General features: G+C 38.5%; 2 protein-coding genes across 2 annotated transcripts; one reads left to right on the top strand and one right to left on the bottom strand.

Annotated features, from left to right (window-relative positions):
• The first annotated feature begins 674 nt into the window (after window positions 1-674).
• Window positions 675-15,212, top strand: LOC111225559 (disintegrin and metalloproteinase domain-containing protein 17-like). Its single transcript, XM_022750510.1, has 19 exons — window positions 675-862; window positions 1,170-1,302; window positions 1,795-1,928; window positions 2,271-2,359; window positions 2,734-2,920; window positions 4,991-5,121; window positions 5,379-5,465; window positions 6,192-6,317; window positions 6,745-6,889; window positions 7,269-7,360; window positions 7,864-8,016; window positions 9,115-9,314; window positions 9,468-9,571; window positions 9,713-9,847; window positions 10,594-10,721; window positions 10,923-11,001; window positions 11,193-11,281; window positions 11,470-11,529; window positions 13,265-15,212. The coding sequence occupies exons 1-19, from the start codon at window positions 757-759 to the stop codon at window positions 13,700-13,702; spliced, it is 2,616 nt and encodes an 871-aa protein (XP_022606231.1). The 5' UTR covers window positions 675-756; the 3' UTR covers window positions 13,703-15,212.
• On the bottom strand, window positions 15,190-17,493 carry iah1 (isoamyl acetate hydrolyzing esterase 1 (putative)). The gene is made up of 6 exons (XM_022750511.1): window positions 17,386-17,493; window positions 17,196-17,248; window positions 16,862-17,013; window positions 16,282-16,443; window positions 16,067-16,188; window positions 15,190-15,545 (listed from the first exon to the last, which is right to left on the bottom strand). The coding sequence occupies exons 1-6, from the start codon at window positions 17,449-17,451 to the stop codon at window positions 15,369-15,371; spliced, it is 732 nt and encodes a 243-aa protein (XP_022606232.1). The 5' UTR covers window positions 17,452-17,493; the 3' UTR covers window positions 15,190-15,368.
• Window positions 17,494-18,811: the final 1,318 nt, after the last annotated feature.

The following is an 18,811-nucleotide window of genomic DNA, read 5'->3' as shown; positions in this document are numbered from 1 at the left end:
GTTGAGAGCAGTAGTCCTGTTATTTGAAGGTAAAAAAAGGAAAAAATAGATAAGGGGAAAGCTATAAACATGTTGACTGCATCATTATCTTTGTGTTAAAGATTAATGTCATAAATCAATGGTGGGAAGAAGTAAATGCATTGATTCAAGTGGTGTACTTCAACTGATACCTCTATTTTCATTTTATTAATTTATACTTCACCTCTACGTTAAAATAATGTGCTTAATTTATAACTATACAAAAGATGGTGAGTGTATAAAATACAATGTATTATTACAGACGAAACTGCCTGTACTTTGTCCATACTCAAGTCATAAAATTTAAAATCAAAGGGCCACAGAAGCACCATAGTCTATTTGTTATTATAGTTATTTACTTGAGTACTTCTATTTTATGATACTATGACTTGATAGAGTAGGAAAATATAGTACTTCTACATATTAAACTCTTTTACTGCTTAAATCACATTAATGCTTTGGAAATAATAATTCCAATAATATAATAATCTGACAGGCATCCTTCTTCTGCCTAATGAGTACTTTTAGTATGCTTTGTTCACTTAAGCAACGTTTGATAATAATTGCACTTTTATCTTTGAAGGCCAGACAAATTCGTAACTTAACATTGTCCACTATTCTAAAAGCGGATGTTTTCCACTCTACACTTCCGGATAGCGCAGCTAACGTTAGCGGTCTAGACTAACAGAAAACTTGGGACTATGACAGTAGTAGAATAGCTGTCTGAGCTGCCTGAAAATGAGGAATATACTGATAATTGCCTTTCTGGCTCCTTGTTGGGTCAACGGTGCTATTAAGTCAAGAGTTACTACTGAGGAGAGTCACGAAGAAAACCCTGAGTTCGGTAAGTAACTTAGCAAGCTAACCTAAGCTAATGTTAGCTTTAATGTAAATGCTAACTGTCATTGGAATAATGAGCGTAAACGATAATTACTATAAATTATAATCACTTATCACTTATGGTACCTTTTATTTACTGTGATAATCAATACCGCTGTTTGTCTAAGGTGTAATTAAATCTTCGGTCATTCAGTCCAGGCTAGCTGCTAAATAAAACCATATCCTCAGGTGAGGAGGTGGGTTGTCAGCGCCGGATTGTGGTCTGTGACAGTGACATTCTGGTGATCAAAATTATCGTGTGTGTCTTCCAGATGCCCTGAACTCCGTCCTGTCGGACTTTGAGGTGCTGCCATTGGCAGACCTCAAGCTGCATTCTGTTAGGAAGAGGGACGTCCACACCCAGTCCCACCTGGAGCGCCTGGTCAGCTTCAGAGCACTACACAGGTACATCAGCACTACCCATACGTCTGATTTAAGTCTGTCTCGAACTACAATTGTTGTGGTCTTTGGAATAATGTTGCATGATAGCCTCTGATTTTAAAAGACAGACTCAAAATGTATTAATTTGGGGGGGGGTGAAGAGTCATATTAATCTTTCTTTGTATATTTGCACTGTACTAAGACTGTAGATGTTGACCCCCATCCTTTACATTGTAGTCACACTAACACTTCACATCTAGTCAACAATTACAGCAAGCAGGCTGACATCTGTCAACATACTGTACATACGGGCATGCTTGTATTGTATTAAGATAGCTTAAAAAAAATGTGAACGATAAATGTCTAAAACGTAATCACATTAAGTGATAAGTATTTTCTCACTTAATATTATATTAATAAATTACAATAAATATGGCCCAACACTAAATCCAGTGTGACTTTTTATAGTATTATAAAGCCGTGTGTCATGTTTTCATCTTCTTTTTCTGATTTCAGGCATTTCAAGCTTTACTTGACCACCAACACAGACCTTTTCACTGACAACTTCAAAGCTGTGTTTCTTGATAAACATGGGAGAGAGGAGAACTATGATATTCAGCTTCAAAACTATTTCACTGGACATGTTGTCGGTGAGTGGATGACATGCACAATTAAGTATTCACCAATTTTTTTTAAACATATAGTAAATTCCCTGATTGCGTATTTTAATTTTCCAAGAGTCTTAGCTTGCATGTGCAAAACAAGTGATTGATTTATAAGACCTTTATCTGATGAATTTTAATGAAATAATAAGCACTATTTGCTGAATATCTGCAATGTTGAGCTAATGATAATCTTGCTTTGTTAAGATGATACTAGCTGTGATGATAGTATGTTAATCCATTTGTGCAGCTTTACTTGATAGATTGCAGGATTTACTCTGTATGTGTTAATCTTTTAATAATAGCAAGTGTTTTGCTTTGTGTTTGCAGGAGAGGAGAATTCACGCGTGCAGGCTCACATAGATGGAGATGAGTTTTCTGCTCACATTCTAACTGATGAAGCAGAGTACAACGTAGAGGTAAGGAGCGGCTGTAAAATCACAATAGACAGTAGAGAGGCCACACTAACTTCATATTACTTCTGAGCATTTTAAAATGGACTACACAGGGTTGTATATTTCATACATGTGAATTCTATATTCCTTGTATTCATCTCTTATATCTCTGTCATCTTGGATATACTGGTGTGTTTTTGTTGTTGTTGTTGTTGTTTTAAATTGTTTAATAATTTGATCTATATCATTGATCTTTGATTTATATCTTTATTTCCATATTTTCCTCTCTTTTTGTTGCCTTCTTGTTTTTTTTTCTCTAAACTTCTCTCCTCTTTGTGACCCTGTCTGACTCCTCTGTCTTGCTCTCTAATACCACCTCTGTGTTTTTGGCTGTGCAGCCCCTGTGGAGGTTTACCGATTCCCCAGCTGATGGCAGGTTGCTGGTTTATCGCTCCGACGACATCAAGAATCTGAGTCGCATCGTCTCACCAAAAGTGTGCGGTTACGTCCACGCAGAGGACATGGACCTGCTACCACAAACTGCCAGGATGGACAGGGACGGGCAGGAGGTGGACCAGAAAAAGGGTGAGCTCTTCTGTCTGTTTCCCTCGGTAGGGGTGGAGTGTCTTGCAAATGTGTTCACATTTGTACCCATGTAGTGGTAATGTAGTATAAATATGTAAGGGTTTGAGATCACAAATCTCGTGCAGCCTTGGCTCTGTGCTCCTGTTTGTGGATGGTAAAGAGTAGGAGGATAACAAATGTTTAAGGTGGAGAGAAGGAAGGAGGAGGCTGTAGTAGTGACACGAAGGAGGTGGGTGTTAGATTCTGTTACAGTCACTTTAATAAAAGCCTTTTTATCTGTAAAACCTAGCCTATGTTAGGCACATACACACTACTGACAAGTGGGTATTATGTAAAAACCAAATGTCTTTTGATTCTTTTGTGCTGCGTTGGAAATGTAAAGCATATAACAGTGGTAATGTGCCAGAGGAGATATCTAAAACACCTCTCACCGGCTTCTGGTTGAAAGCACTCGTTGGGGAGATGAGGCGAGGTGAAGGTTCTTATGGAGGAGGCATTAAAATTCATGGAGGCTCCACTGCCCAATCAGATGACTCTGAGTCGTCATTGGTCTCCCACTGCTTGTTGTGGAAGCCAGAGCAGTGCACACCCACACTTTTGAACAGTGTAGAGCCAATTGTACAGTATGATGTAATGCTCTGTTGTTCTGTTATTCTTCAGCTACTGACTGTTCAAAGAGTTTAGGATGTAGTTTTGAGGCATCTCTCCAGAATTCCTGGGTGAATTCAAGACTGTATTTTGTGGTAAAATTACATTACTATATACATTTAACATCTTGTTCTGGAGTTGGCACAGTGATGCTGCAATTAGAGCTACAACTAACAATTTAAATTATTTCCATTATTGATTAATCTGCTGATTATTTTCTCAATCAATTCAGTGTTTGTCTTATAAAATGTCAGAAAATTGTGGAACCAGGTGTCTTCAGATGTCTTGTTTTGTCTTTGGACCAGCACTCCAAAACTCACTTAAATTATTAATTGATCATCAAAATAGTTGCCAGTTAGTTTCATGTGAACTGACTGATCTTTTATTCAGATAATAATTTCAGCTCAAATACATGTTGGTTACAGCACTAAACCTAACCTTTCCAAAGTAAAAGCTCAGTCTTGTAGATGTTCAGGGGCTTTGCTTTATCTATTTGGAAGAGTCAAGTTATGAGGTCACAATTTTAACACAGAATTGTTTTTATAGCAGGGAAGACCATTGAGTGTACCCCAAAATCCTCTGCTGTAGCTGTTTAACTGAGCCTAACAACACTGTGCAGTCTATGTATGAAATCTGCTTTAGTTTACTGTGACTGCCTTATCTAGATGTCGAAATATATAATGGACCTTATTCACACTTAGTATAATGCACTCAGGCGTCTTCTTTCAAGATAAATGGAAGTTTAATTCTGGTTTTAAGAACAGAGGCGGCGCTTAATCAGTTCATTGGCAAACAAAAAAGAAGACGTGTTGCTAAATGTGAAAATGAGGGCAATTAACAATGGGATACTGGAGCATGGCCTCATTGTTTTAACTTCTTGATGTCCTTATTTATCTGTCTTTATGCAAGATTACCCTTGACTGTTAATGTGGCAATGCTTAAGAACATGTGATTGTTTCCTCTTTTTTTTTTTTTTTTATGCCTTTGCTCCTGTGAGAGACAGGCCCGGAGGCATTATGTTTTACGAGTTGTCCGTCCGTCCATTTGTCCCATTCTCCTGAACGTGGTATCTCAGTAACACCAAGAGGGAATGTCTTCAAATTTGGCACAACTTGGACTCAAGGACAAACTGATTAGATTTTGTTGGTCAAATGTCAAGGTCACTGGGACTGCAGAAAACATGTTTTTTTTTAACTCAAGAATTCACTCAGCAATAAAATTTCAGACAAATGGTTAATATTTTATATGATTCTGGATAAATAGGGATGTAACCTGAAACTAGTGGTGTAACGAGTGGTGAAGGCATACAACTGCGAAACAGTAATTCTTTCCTCTGTTTTCCTACCTGTGACCATTTTTGCTTTCTTTATCCCTTCCTATACGTTTATCTCTAAAACTGCTCCTGCTGCTTCTTCCTCGTAGAGTACCATCACAGAGAGAAAAGATATGTCCACGACCACAAGAAGAATACCTGCCCCCTGCTGCTGGTTGCTGATTACCGGTTCTTTAAACACATGGGCCGCGGACAAGAGAGCGTTACTCTCAACTACCTGGTCTGTCTTTATGATCCTATGTGCAAAACCTCATTCATTAGAGCTTAAAGACATATTAAGGTTTATTCATAGGGAGCAGAATGAGTTCCACGTTAGTTTTACATTGCCAAATTGACAAATCTGTAATCTATAGTTAGTATGTTTAATATATCTGTGGAAAAAAAGCTATGTCCAAATACATTTTTGTAGTATTCATTTATTTCTGTGCATTAAGCATTCTTGGTATGTGATTTGTTTTGTTTTTTTCCTCACTTCAGATTGAGCTGATTGATCGAGTTGATGACATTTATAGGAACACAACCTGGGATGATGAATTCAAAGGCTATGGGGTTCAGATCCATCAGGTGTGTGTGGCTGTCTGTGTGTTGTACTTCATTGTAATATGGTTGATGTCTCAATCGTGGACCAGTTTGTAGCACTGAAACATCAGACATCACTGCTCCCAGCCGCCTGATGGCTTTGTTTTACATAGAGTCACTCCCGGAAGTGAAGCTGAGAATAACTCAATCCCTCAGTGGGTTTGAGAACTGCATTTGTAGGAGGAACTGAAAGCTTTTGTGTGTGCCTTGTGGGGTAATTTAATTTGTTCCACAGGCTTTGAGAATGAATAGAGACACTGTTTGTCATACGATGAGTCGCGGGTTTCCTCACTGAGAAGATATGCATTCATTTAGCTACTCAGAATTATATTACCATTTTCTTCACCCTAAAGTCAAGAAGAGCTTGTTATGTGCTTCTTTTAACCCCAATATCTTTGGGAAAATTTTATGACTTAAAACGAAAGCCCCCAAAAGATGATACTAACTGACTGAGTCACATGATCCTTTTTAAATATGCTCACTGTATTAAAGCTGTTCCTATAGGTTTGTGTTTAGGCCACTTCTAACAGCTTATGTTATAGTTTACTGTAATTCATCAGTCATTTGAAAAATACATTTCCTCTATGTGTTTTAAAATCTTTTCAACTGCAACAGATATCGCAAATGATAATTTGTTTAAATCCTTTAAATAAAATTGTATTATTCTATAATTACACATAAGGAATTAACATCCTTGGTTACTATTCTCAGATCATCATCAACAAGGAGCCTACAAGGTGTCCCCCTGAACTTGCTGGCACCAACTGGGTCCACTATAACATGGAGGACAGCCCTGTGAAAGGAAAAGAGGTCTGGGATGTGAAGAGACTTCTGGAGGTAGGAAAAGGAGTAAAAGAGTCAGAGAAAGGTAGAAACAGACAGTGTGAGGTACATGAAGGGAGTAGAGGTTTGGGAAATACAGTAGGGTAATTTAATCTGGCTCAGAATATGAAAAGAGTTCACAGAAATGTGTGAAATGCTCTGTACAATCTGGCAATACAAGTTTATCACAAATATATTTGGATGTGCATGTATGTTGGCTGATAAGTAATAAGAAATGCCATTGTATAAAAATATTAGAGAGTTGGAGGTAATAAATAAATGTAAAATGTCTCATTCTCTACAGATCTTGGTCAGAATTCTTTAATAACTAAATGTAACTAAATATGTCCTCGTCCCTATAACTTCTGTTTTCTTGTATAAGTAAAATTAATTTTGACAGATACAAATGTTGGTAGATAATAGTTCTAGTCTTGTCCCTCAGCAATTCAGCTCAGACATCGCCGGCAATGCCTCCACTGTGTGTCTGGCCCACCTATTCACCTACCAGGATTTTGATGAGGGCACACTGGGGCTGGCGTACGTGGCTCCCTCCAAAGCTCAGGCCCTGGGCGGCCTCTGCCCCAAACGTAAGGACACAGCCTTTAGCGGCAAAATGGCCTTGTTTTCATAAGTTAAGTAGTACATGCTATATATACAGCTACGTCATACACCACCTACTTTACAACATCAGTGAAATATTTTACAAAGTCACCTTGTTCTGTTTTGCTGCTTGTGTACCATGTTTTAGAGACCATCTATGTTTCTGCAACATTAAATCTGCCACATTCATGGAAAGTGAAAGTAGTTGAGCAGATTCTTAAGAACACTGATCTTGGAATTGCCAGAAATGGCAGGGAAGTCAAGCAAAGGCCATTACATTTAAAGAGAAAGCTACATGTTTAAACAGGGGGCTTTTGTAAAGGCGAAAAAATACTGACATCTTTCTTTAATTCTGTCATTTTGTAGCTTACTACCCATATCACTCTGCCAAGAAGCCCAGTTACCTCAACACAGGCTTGACCAGCACCAAGAACTATGGCAAAACCATCCTCACAAAGGTCTGTTTTACCCCATTTCTCAGTCATTATCTTTGACAAAACTAATTACTGAGGGCACTGAGTTTCAGCCAGGATGTTATGCAACTCAACTTGTCAACCTGCCAAGTTTAGAGTGTAAGTAGAGCAGATGCACCTTTTTGTGTGGGTGTTATGAGTAATAATGTTAACCCTGTTACATTTTTCATACCTCAAGTATCTGTGTGTTGCATGCTCCACACCACAGTTTACAGTAATATTTCAGAGCATTAATTTGAGCTAGGAGGACTTTTTTGAATTTAGGGCTTTATGCTGTATAATGTAATCTGTATTATAATATACCTGCAGTGAAATCACTGTGTGTGCAAAACACCAGCATCTTTCTACTGAGTAAAACTCCTGAGTCAGTCCTGACTGACGATGTTGAGTGATAGAATTTTTGTTTTGTGTTATTTCATCTTCATTGATCCGTAGATCCAGTTGTAAACAATATGTTTATCATGAATTACTCTGGTGTGCTTCATCAGGAAGCAGATTTGGTGACCACTCATGAGCTGGGCCATAACTTTGGAGCCGAGCACGACCCTGACAACATCCCTTATTGTGCTCCAAGTGACGACCAAGGGGGGAAGTTTGTCATGTACCCCATTGCTGTGAGCGGAGACCATGTTAACAACAAGGTACAGACAGGTCAAAAATTGTATTTAACTTCAACATGCAGTGTGATTCAACAGACGCATTACTATCTCATAACTAGGTAACAAAATGTCATTGCTGTCAGTCAGGCTACATCCACACTAATACTTTTTAGTTTTAAAATGCACTACTTTGGAGTTTTTGAGCCCCTGAAAGGGAGACTTTCAGAAATGCTGCTGGCACAGTTTTAGGTTGAAAACTTTGGGGTTGCATTTTAGTCTGGTTCGGAAAAAATTTAGACTTGAAACAATGACGCAGACACCCATATTTTGCTTCCTGATTGGGTCTTATCATTCACAACCTATCTATCCCTGATTCCTCATGCTCCTATCACTTTTCTGCAACTAAGCAACCAACTGCAGTAGACAACCTACTTCCTGTTTACACCGGCACAGGCATGCCCAGTGTACGTGAATGGTCTTGTGATATGCGTTCTAGGCGTAGGCGTTAGTGTTAGCATGGACTGACATTATATCTGATATGGTGCTAAAAAGCTTGTCTGGACATAGATTGTTTTTCATTTTAAAACACCATTTAAAACGTATTAGTGTGTTAAGTCAATGTATCCTCAGTTTAGAGGACCCATTGAGTTAATGATGCAAAGTGCAATATGAGATGTGAATGCCATTTCTAAATGAGATGCTTCTGCAGAGTGTTAAATAAATGTGAGTCACAGTTGCTTTTCAGTATGATGACAGACAGTAAATGTACCTCCTACGCTTTTGGCCTTAACAGATAATATGCATTTGACTTCTGCAGCTTTTTAAGGTGAAAAATGCTGTTGATTAACAGATGTGACTTGTCCTACACACTGGACTCTCTTGAAATATATATGCAAACTAGATCTTGAATCCTGTCAGTATGAATCAATAATAATTCCTACAAAGACAATGAAACCACCTCTTTGCAGGCAGAAACGCCATTGTTTCACTGTACATTTTATCCATGCAGCTATTTATGTGAGCTGTTAAAGAGAGATTTATATCTGTTATCATTCTCAACATCAACTTTCACAGCTGAGCAGAAAGCATCTACTCCTAGCTAATATCTAACCTGTGCCTACTTCTCCTTCCCGCCTAAAGCGTTTCTCCAACTGCAGCAAGATCTCCATAGGAAAGACATTACGTTCCAAGGCTCCAGTGTGCTTCAAGGAGAGAAACAGTAAGGTATGTGGGAACTCCAGAGTAGAGGATGGGGAAGAGTGCGACCCTGGGCTACTCCACCTCAACGATGACCTCTGCTGCTCATCTGACTGCAAGTTCAAATCTGGTGCACAGTGCAGGTATGAGATCCAAACGATCGTCCAAAAGAAAATGTCTAACACAGCAATCAAGTCTGAATACATACTCAAACATTAACTGACTGATCATAACATAATTAATGAGAAAATTTTTGTTACTAGTAAGTCACATAGATGTTTCTGTTCTCTTCACAGTGACAGAAACAGCCCTTGCTGTAGAAACTGCAAGTTTGAGCACGCAGGAGTCAGGTGTCAGGAACCCATTAGTGCTACCTGTAAAGGCATATCTTCCTGCACAGGTGAGCACCACCTGCTGGTTAAACACAAGAACTGCAGCAATCAAAGGAAGGCTGTATGCTGTGGAGTTGGGCACCTTTTTATATTGATAAATTAAAAATAAGGTGAAAATTCTATCTCTTAACAATTCATTCTCATCTTAGGCAACAGCAGTGTATGTCCACCTCCTGCGAATGCAGCTGACGACACTATATGCGTGGACAACGGCCGGTGTCTCAAAGGAGAGTGCAACCCTTTCTGTGAGGCCATGCAGAACCTTCAGTCCTGTGCCTGCAATGGTAAAAGGTGTTCATTTGTCTCAAAATGTGCAAGAGCCTTTAACTGATTTAAGTGGATTGTCTAAATGATGTTGTGGATCCTGGCGATCTGAGGTTTAAAATAGCCGATGCCCAGGGATCATTGAGGTTCTGGAGCATGAAGAAATATCCCAACAGTCAGAGATACAATTTGAGGAAACCATATACAGTATATAAAAAAAATGTATGGGAAAGGGTTTTTATTTGTTATTATCATTATTATTATTATTTATAATTTTGAGGAATAAATTATCAATCTTCTCTTCCCACAAAAAAAACAATACACTAAGATTCTCCCACTGTGACATAAGTTTTTTAGTGTATGGAAAACCACCACACTGTTTTCATATTTACTCATCAGCTCAAGGATTTAATGGTCCTAAATCCCTGGTCTTATAAAACCCATTCATAAAACCGTTACATTATATGAATATATTGTTGTTGAACAAAAACAGCTGCTTCTTTGTCACATGGAAAGGTTAGATTAGATGTGTGCTTTTGCAGATGGCAATAGCTTGTTAAAAATAGGCTCAGCTATCATCGTAGTCTGTTAATCTTTGCAATCTCTGAATGAATGAGTCTTGTCTGAATGAATCTTATAATTGCTGTCCTGAAAAACAAAGTGAAGGTTATTATGTGCACATTCACTGTTGAAAACAATGGAAGGTATAGACAAAATATTTTTGGATTGGTATAAAACTTGAAATAATCTTGTCTCCTGTTTCTAGAAACTGAGGACTCCTGTAAAGTGTGCTGCAGAAAAGATGGCACCTGCTCTCCCTTCATCCAGGCCAATGGCAGCTTCCTTTTCCTTCGCAAAGGAAAACCGTGCACTGTGGGCTTCTGTGATGAGGGCGTGAGTCTCCAAACGTTTTATATCGTCAGTTCTACAGACAGGATACCATCTGATCATATCATATATCAATTGTATTTAGTCTTCTTTTTGTAGATCCTAGCACAGTCCAGCTCTGACAGGTCTTACAAAAGTGTATGAATGTTACAATGAGTTCATTGATTTTGCTTATTTGGCTGTGTCAACCTTCTCTTGTTTAAACAGGGAAAGTGCATGAAGCAGGTGCAGGATGTGATCGAGAGGTTGTGGGATTTTATTGACAAACTGGACATTAACACGTTTGGTAAGTTGGTTCCAATAGACTTTGCTTTCAAATTTTTAACAAACATGGCAATGTGAAATATTACGTAACATTTCCAAAAGCCTTTGGAAATTAGTCTTGATATAGTTTTTATTGTTGATGGCCATCGTAACTGAGTCAAGTACAAATGTACAATGTCTGTACAATCATCACCAACCTTACCTCTCCATCAGGGAAGTTCTTGGCTGATAACATAGTGGGCTCAGTCGTGGTGTTTTCCCTCGTCTTCTGGATTCCTCTCAGTATCCTGGTTCACTGTGTGGTAAGAAACTGCTGGACACCAATTTTCACTAGTTCCTGGTGTCGTCAATGTGCCATGAACTACTCCCTTTTTTGATTTTTATCATTGTGTTTGAAGTTAGATCTCATCTTCACCAGCTGCAGGTAATGATTTAAATTCTTTTACTTCAAGGGTTCACAGTTGTGTCGTGTTTGTGTTTCTTTTTGCAGGACAAACGACTTGACCAGCAGTATGAGGAGAATACAAAGTCCTTCTACTACCCTCCAAGTGTAAGTTGCTCATCTCTCTGTTCATTTATGATCCTGTGCACTGACCTTGCTGCCACACTAACCAAACTAATACAATCCCAATGCTTTTTGAAAACACCAACATCTTTAACAAGGAGGGGAGCATGAAGGTTAATTGTTTAGGATGAGGTATTTGCCTTTTTTTCTAAGCCATTTATGGATCTTTACAAGATCTGTCACCAGTATGAACTAGGTATTAACAACATGTCAGTTCAGCCATAATCCTGCTGAGGTGGAAATAAATTTGATAAAAATTACCAACAATAAAATAAGAATTTACTTAAAGTTTAAAAATGTCATGTACTTCTGCTTACCTTACTTTGTAATTCGTAAGTAGATACATTTTTTTTGTCTAACAATAGTTCTTGTCCCTTTGACATACAGTATGTGTAACTGCAAAACATTATCTTCTGAAGCTCACGACAAGTTTTCTAACATCATTCTCAGAAGAGTTTTGATAAATTGGGTGCCAAATTAGCTCAGTCTTGAACATACAGAGGTGAGACCACAATCAGAAAAAGCTCTAACTTGAAGCGGTACAAACCAGTGGTCGGGTTGTCCGTCTGTAACGGCCTCACTGTCTCTGCTGGGTTCAAGCTGCAAATGACCTGTCCATCACTCTTTGCCTTGGCCCTTTCCATTCTCATTGGAACTGCAGCAGATGGTGGAAATTTGTAGTAGAGCTCCCGCCATAGGTGAGTGCGTGTGCCATGGCTTGGTGTTGCGATGCATTGCCATTGAGTCCATGATGATGCATGGTCGGTGGCCCACGTTTGGGATACTCCTGCAGTCACTTACTCCTTGATGTAATCACTGATCTAGCAACACATTTCCAGCCCTCAAACTCACCCGTGCTGAGAGAGGAAGTGAGAGAGACTCAAACTAAACCACTTAAATGTGAGTGAATAGCTGTAAGTGTGTCCTCTGCACAGGTGACATCAGTACAGTCATTGTCTGATCAGAAATTACCTCAAGAAAGCAAGATTGCATTTGAGGAGTATTCAAACAGAGAGAGGACCGAACCAGGTTGCACCTTGTTGTCTGTTGTGAAATCGGATGCAGTGTGTGTCAACATTTTAAGTTTGCATCTGCTGCTGTTCAAAGCCACAACAAGACAAGGGTAATGTCCGTTAGGTGATTGTTTCTTTCATTTTTTTATCCATTCTTTTTCTTTGTAATGGCTGTCTGCACTGTGTCAAGTCCTTTTTTTGAGGTTTGATTGGGAACATGTGGAGACTGAGGGAACATTTCTCCATACACATTTCTCACAGCAGACATTTTGACGTGCAACTAATAACATTAATGACAGCTTAATTCCATTTAGGTGTGCCAGTAAATCCTGCAAGTGAGCCAATATGCACGATAGCAGGGCCCTGGTGCTCTTAAATGGACTGCAGCCATTATTTGTATTAGTTACAACTCTGTTTGACAGGAGTGAATGTCCTCTGTGAGAAAGTTTTCTTTTATTCATTCCCACTTTTACTGGGGGTATTAGGAATGTTAATGGGGATGGAGATAGAAAATAGTAAATGAATTAATCTTGAGTATATTGAAAATTATAATAAAACTACTGTCAGTCACAATGTTAAACTGTAAGGATTGTGATAAATATCTTATACTCTAATTTTATCAGTGTAGTAAAAAGGGAATGAATCTCACCTCAGTCAGAGACAGGCAGCTTTGATGTGCTTCTGTCTCACATGTTTTTGCTCTTCAGAGTCAAGAAATGCTGAGCAACCTCGAGTCAACGTCCATGCGCATCGTCAAGCCTCCTCAGCCTCCCTTCTCCTTCGCCGGCCGGACCGCGCCCTCCTCCCTGCCCCAGCAGCCTCATCAGCTGAGCCAGGTCGGGGGCACTTCTGCATCCAGCAGCAGCAGCAGCAGCAGCAACAGCAGTACCCCGGCCCCTGGCCCGAGCTACGGCCCCACCCCGGACAGCGCAGGGGGGCTGCGGATGGCCACCATCCAGGAGGACACCAGCAGCGACTCTCACCTGGGAGAGGAGGGCCTGTCGGACGATTTCACAACCGCCGGAGCCTGCTCGTCGGCTACGAAATCCTCCTACGAGGATCTGACAGAACAGAACCCACCAGCCAGGGACCGGCGGCGCCTCAAGAGGCAGGACTGCATTGACACTAAAGAGACCGAGTGCTGAGAGTAAACAACCAGCACCAACATGTACATGCATCCTGGTATTTGTTTTACGGAACATGCTAATATAAGCAGCATTATTGGCTTTTTTCTTATCACAAGTCACAGACAGCAACTGTTTAGAGGCAATAGCATACAAATTTTGTAGGTCAGATTTGGTGTTTAACAGAGCCACGGACAACATTTCAGGATTTCAGGCAACACTAGATGTGGATATTACTCAGTCAGCTGTAACTTGGATTTAATCACTATAACTAATGCATGAGTAGTCTCAAATCCCCATGACTGCAGAAAAATAGTTACTGAGTGATTTCACGTTTTTGTGTGCCTGCATGAAATGATGCTGTGCCTTTTTTAGTTGGGTAGATGATATCCTTGTCCAGATGATGCCTGAAAAATCGGTCGGTTCCTCAAACACATCCTAGAGCTCACTTATCTTTATGTGATAACCCAGCGGCTAAATGGGTTTCTGATTATGTACATTTTTTCTCAAGAACAAAAATTATCACATTGATTCCAAGGCTGTATCTGCTGTGTTGCCAGTGTGCCCTGTTTAACTGAAGTGAGCTTTGATTGTGGACCATAAGGAAAAAAAAAAAAAGCAGTGTCAGCAAAAGTATGTCAGTGTCAACCTTGTCTTTTGACCAGTATATGCTTGTGCACCATGTATTGTCTTGCAGTGCAACCTCACAGATTTGCTCTAAGGAAACATTTCAGTGTGATATGTTTAAGCAGGTGGACATTGAACTTGACTTATAAGATGACTGATTTATCATGAATCTGTGTCATAATGGCACTTGAAGTATTCTTCATATCACCAGAGAGTTGAATTAAGTTTTATACATATAAAATGTAAAATATACTGGGCTGTGTCATTAATGGTTTCTTTTACTGTGCAAGTGATGGAGTGGTAGTCTCTTCAGCATTACACTTATTCTATTTGACCAACTGGTGAAACTTGGAGAGAACATTAGTGTTGGTTATTTATTTGTTGTGTATTTTTTCTGCGTGGTTGGTCCCTGTATGAAACAACATGGTGCCTTTTCAGATGTTGTGCCTGACTGTTCTGACCTATTTCTGTGCAAAAAGACAAGAATATTCCCTGAAGATGAACATGAATCCGAACAATCCTGATTTTAATTTTTAAAAGAAACTGCCCGAGGTGCTCTAATGTTATTTTTCCACTTAGTTTTGTGTCCTTGTGCCAATGTGAGTTATAGTACCTTTCTCTTATTTAATGCTGTCTAACCACTGTTGCCTGTTTTGTCACATTAAATTTGTTAAATAACTATTTAACTGTACGTCAGTAAAAAGAAGACTGTGTAGCTAACATGGGCTCAACTTGATGGATGTGAACTGTTACACAATGAGCAGATGTTCTGTGCCCTGTGTTCTAATGATGTGTATATTTTCTCATTGTTTCTTTGCTTTTAAATATTCACCCATATGTTCATTTTTATAAGTTTCTTGCTTGCATTACCTATGCACATCTCAAAATAAAAATCTTTATTATGCATTTTATGCATTTTTTAACATTAATACATGATCTTGTATTGCACATACCTGGCAAATACAAATCAGAGCTGCTTCATTGTTTAGTAGCAGGAATTCAGTCCAGTGTCAGGCTCTCGACAAAATGCCCAGGCCAGAATATTTTTTCTTAACTGTTTTCACTGGTCACAGAGGAGGCTGCTCTCAGGGCTCTTGGCGTCCACGTCTCCCCAGTAAGGCAGAATGAAGGGCAGGTTGGCCACTCGGCTCTCCAGCAGCCCCCACAGGTGCTGGGCCACAAACTGGTTTCCCTTCTCTGAGAGATGTAATCCGTCAGACAAGTAGACTGTGTAGTCCTGTGGATCAAAAGACATTTGTTATTTTTCTGAAAATATAAAACTACTCTGAGCCATGGCTGTAACTAATAATTATTTTTATTAGAAGGTAATCTGTTGATTATTTATATGAGCAGTTGATTAATAGTTTAGCAAAAAAAAAAATCCCAAAGATATTTAATTTACTATGATATGAAACAGAAGAAAGCAGCAAATTATCATATTTTGGAGTCAGACACAGCAAAATGTTAAGCATTATTGCTTGATAAATGACTCCAGTGACTCACAGCTGTTGAGAATTTTCGGTCAATGGACTAATCAGCCTGACTCTAAACATTAAAAGGACACTATATTTAATGTATATATTTCTTTAGAAATATAATATGCCATTCAACAAATATTGAAATTACTTCTCTTACACTACAAAAAACAAACCAAAAATAACAAACAAAGCAATGAAAATTTGGTCATATGAAAGCTTATATGGCAACATTTTTGACAGGGAGGGGCAGTAGCAAGCAATACTGATGCACTGTGTTCACCTGTCCATCTTTCTGCATGAGTGTCCAGAGGTCCAGGACATCTGTGCCACACTGACTAGCAGCCTGAACACACGCCTGGGCATACTGCCCCGCTACAGAGTTGTGGCGATTGAGAGAAAATCCTGGAAGAGACGCAAAGAGGCATTCAGGCCTGGTGTCTAAAAACTGTCTGAGTGACAATATAGAGAGACGAAGAATTTGTGCACATGTGTTACCTTTCAAAATGCACTGCTTCTCCCAGGCTGGTTCATGGATAGGTGGGGGGGTGATGAAGATAACTTTGTCTGCTGACACTCCAGCTGAAGCCAGAAAGCGGGTGATCTCCTTCAGGTTCTCTGAATACTCCTGCAGAGGGATGTGCTGTTGGGGGTTTTTATCTGCAGGACAGGACAGGGAAAACCATACAGAAACATTAGACGTAAATGATAAATTATCAGTGACAGTATTTTTATGTGACATAGTGAGAGGAACAGTGATTTTGGATAGCCTCAAGAAGAACAGTTTCTAGTTTACTAAAGCTTTAAATCTGCAGTGTGTGACATTTGGAAACAACTTAAGTGGTACTCCAGCAACTTAGTGTTCCACTTTCATAATGTATGTATAGAATCGGGACATGTTATCTGGTGATATCACTATGGTTATTCTCCACCTGAGCCACATAATCCTTTTATCACTCCCAGTCATGACTAAAAGAAAAGTAAAGAGATTTATTCTTACAGATAGGTTGCAACAAAACTATTTATCATTACTAAACTTGTTAAATTGTCATTACATATTGTGTCAGTGAGACTGTACCTTCCAGTGAACAGTCGTTGGCTCCAAAGAAGACAGTGACAGCAGCTATGTTGTTGTCTGCTGAGCTCTGGCTGTTGATGAGGCGAGGAAGAACAATCTTACCCCATTTGGAGTTGTAGCCAGACAGTCCTCTGTTTACAACATCACACTTTCTGAAAGGAAAACACACAATGTCACGTTCAGCTATTAGAAAACAGAACATCAGTTTGGTTGCTAGCCTGACTTGCATGCAAAAAAAAAGAAAAATCACTGAAGTGCCATTTCTGCCCATAACTCTGGAGAGCTGCTAAAGTAATGTAAAAAGGATATAATCAGACGTATGGGAACTGCTTACCTTGCTAATTTGTCCGCAATTTCTGCACCCCATCCATTGGGTTGAAATGAAAACTGAAAGAAACAACAGCAGTGTTTTACCAATTTCAAGCCGACGTTAACAGGCTAGCAGCTAATGCTAACTAACCGAGAGAGCAGAAAAATGAATATTCTCACTCTGTTAAATGTAAAATATTAATGTATGAGCTAACCTGTGTGATGGAGTCGCCAAATAAAATCACTTTAGGCCAAGTTACGGTTTTGAACTTAGACATCATGAGGCTATAAGTAGAAACTAACGAACACAGTGTATACGGAAGTTCCTGTTGGGAGGGAACTTATTACTATACTTCACAATAAAAGTCTTAACATCATGATTTTTTTTTACTTGTTCGATTCAGAAACGATAGAATCAAATATATATACGATTATCTCTGACACTGCTCTGAGTTCATACCAAGATTTGACAGGTCTTTTATCTATTATTTGTACATGTATTCATATCTGATACAGTATATCAGGGGGTTTTATGGGTTAGAATGTCTGGTAGACTGCAGAATTCTTCACATTTTAGCTGTTAAACACCTGCACGTGCACTACTATATGACTATAACACCTTATAAAAGTATGACTTTTATATGCCATACTATACTATGACTTTTTATGCCTAACTATATAATAATGTTTTATGCACATTATACTATCACTTCCCAGGCCTATGGCCTTTCTGTGTGGAATTTATGCCTTACTACACTGTTACGGTTTTATGCCTTACTATACAATGACTTTTTATGTCTTACTATACCATGACATTTCTTTTTCCTTATTATACTATGATGATTTTTTGCCTTACTATACGATGACGTTTTTATGACTTTTAATGCCTTTCTAAACTGTGACTTTTTATGCCTTATTATACTATGTCTTTTTATGCCTTACTACACTATGACGTTTTCATGACTTTTTTTGCCTTACTGTATTATGACTTTTTATGACTATACCATTACGTTTTTATGACTTTTTTTTCGTTAGTGTACTATGACTTTTTTTGCCTTACTAAACCATGACGTTTTTTTATTGCTTTTTTGCCTTAGTAGACTATGACTTTTTATGCCCTACTATACTATGACATTTTTGTGACTATTTATACCTTATTATACTATGACATTTTTGTGACTATTTATACCTTATTATACTATGACATTTTTGTGACTATTTATACCTTATTATACTATGACATTTTTGTGACTATTTATACCTTATTATACTATGACATTTTTGTGACTATTTATACCTTATTATACTATGACATTTTTGTGACTATTTATACCTTATTATACTATGACATTTTTGTGACTATTTATACCTTATTATACTATGACATTTTTGTGACTATTTATACCTTATTATACTATGACATTTTTGTGACTATTTATACCTTATTATACTATGACATTTTTGTGACTATTTATACCTTATTATACTATGACATTTTTGTGACTATTTATACCTTATTATACTATGACATTTTTGTGACTATTTATACCTTATTATACTATGACATTTTTGTGACTATTTATACCTTATTATACTATGACATTTTTGTGACTTTTTTTTGCCTTACTATACTATGTCTTT

Source organism: Seriola dumerili, unplaced genomic scaffold, assembly GCF_002260705.1.
Source record: "Seriola dumerili isolate Sdu_G_001 unplaced genomic scaffold, Sdu_1.0 BDQW01000149.1, whole genome shotgun sequence".
Lineage (NCBI taxonomy): Eukaryota > Metazoa > Chordata > Actinopteri > Carangiformes > Carangidae > Seriola > Seriola dumerili.
Note: the sequence above shows the minus strand (reverse complement) of the source record. Positions and strands in the feature narration are given on the sequence as shown.

What these genes read in the sequence shown, in the direction of transcription:
- LOC111225559 (XM_022750510.1), top strand. Translation starts at nt 757, where the DNA reads ATGAGGAATATACTGATAATTGCCTTTCTGGCTCCTTGTTGGGTCAAC. An exon ending in ATGGGGTTCAGATCCATCAG is followed by an intron (nt 5,466 to 6,191) that starts GTGTGTGTGGCT and finishes TACTATTCTCAG; the next exon opens with ATCATCATCAACAAGGAGCC. An exon ending in ATGTGAAGAGACTTCTGGAG is followed by an intron (nt 6,318 to 6,744) that starts GTAGGAAAAGGA and finishes CTTGTCCCTCAG; the next exon opens with CAATTCAGCTCAGACATCGC.
- iah1 (XM_022750511.1), bottom strand. Translation starts at nt 17,451, where the DNA reads ATGATGTCTAAGTTCAAAACCGTAACTTGGCCTAAAGTGATTTTATTT. An exon ending in TTGGCGACTCCATCACACAG is followed by an intron (nt 17,249 to 17,385) that starts GTTAGCTCATAC and finishes TGTTTCTTTCAG; the next exon opens with TTTTCATTTCAACCCAATGG. An exon ending in ATTGCGGACAAATTAGCAAG is followed by an intron (nt 17,014 to 17,195) that starts GTAAGCAGTTCC and finishes TTTTCCTTTCAG; the next exon opens with AAAGTGTGATGTTGTAAACA.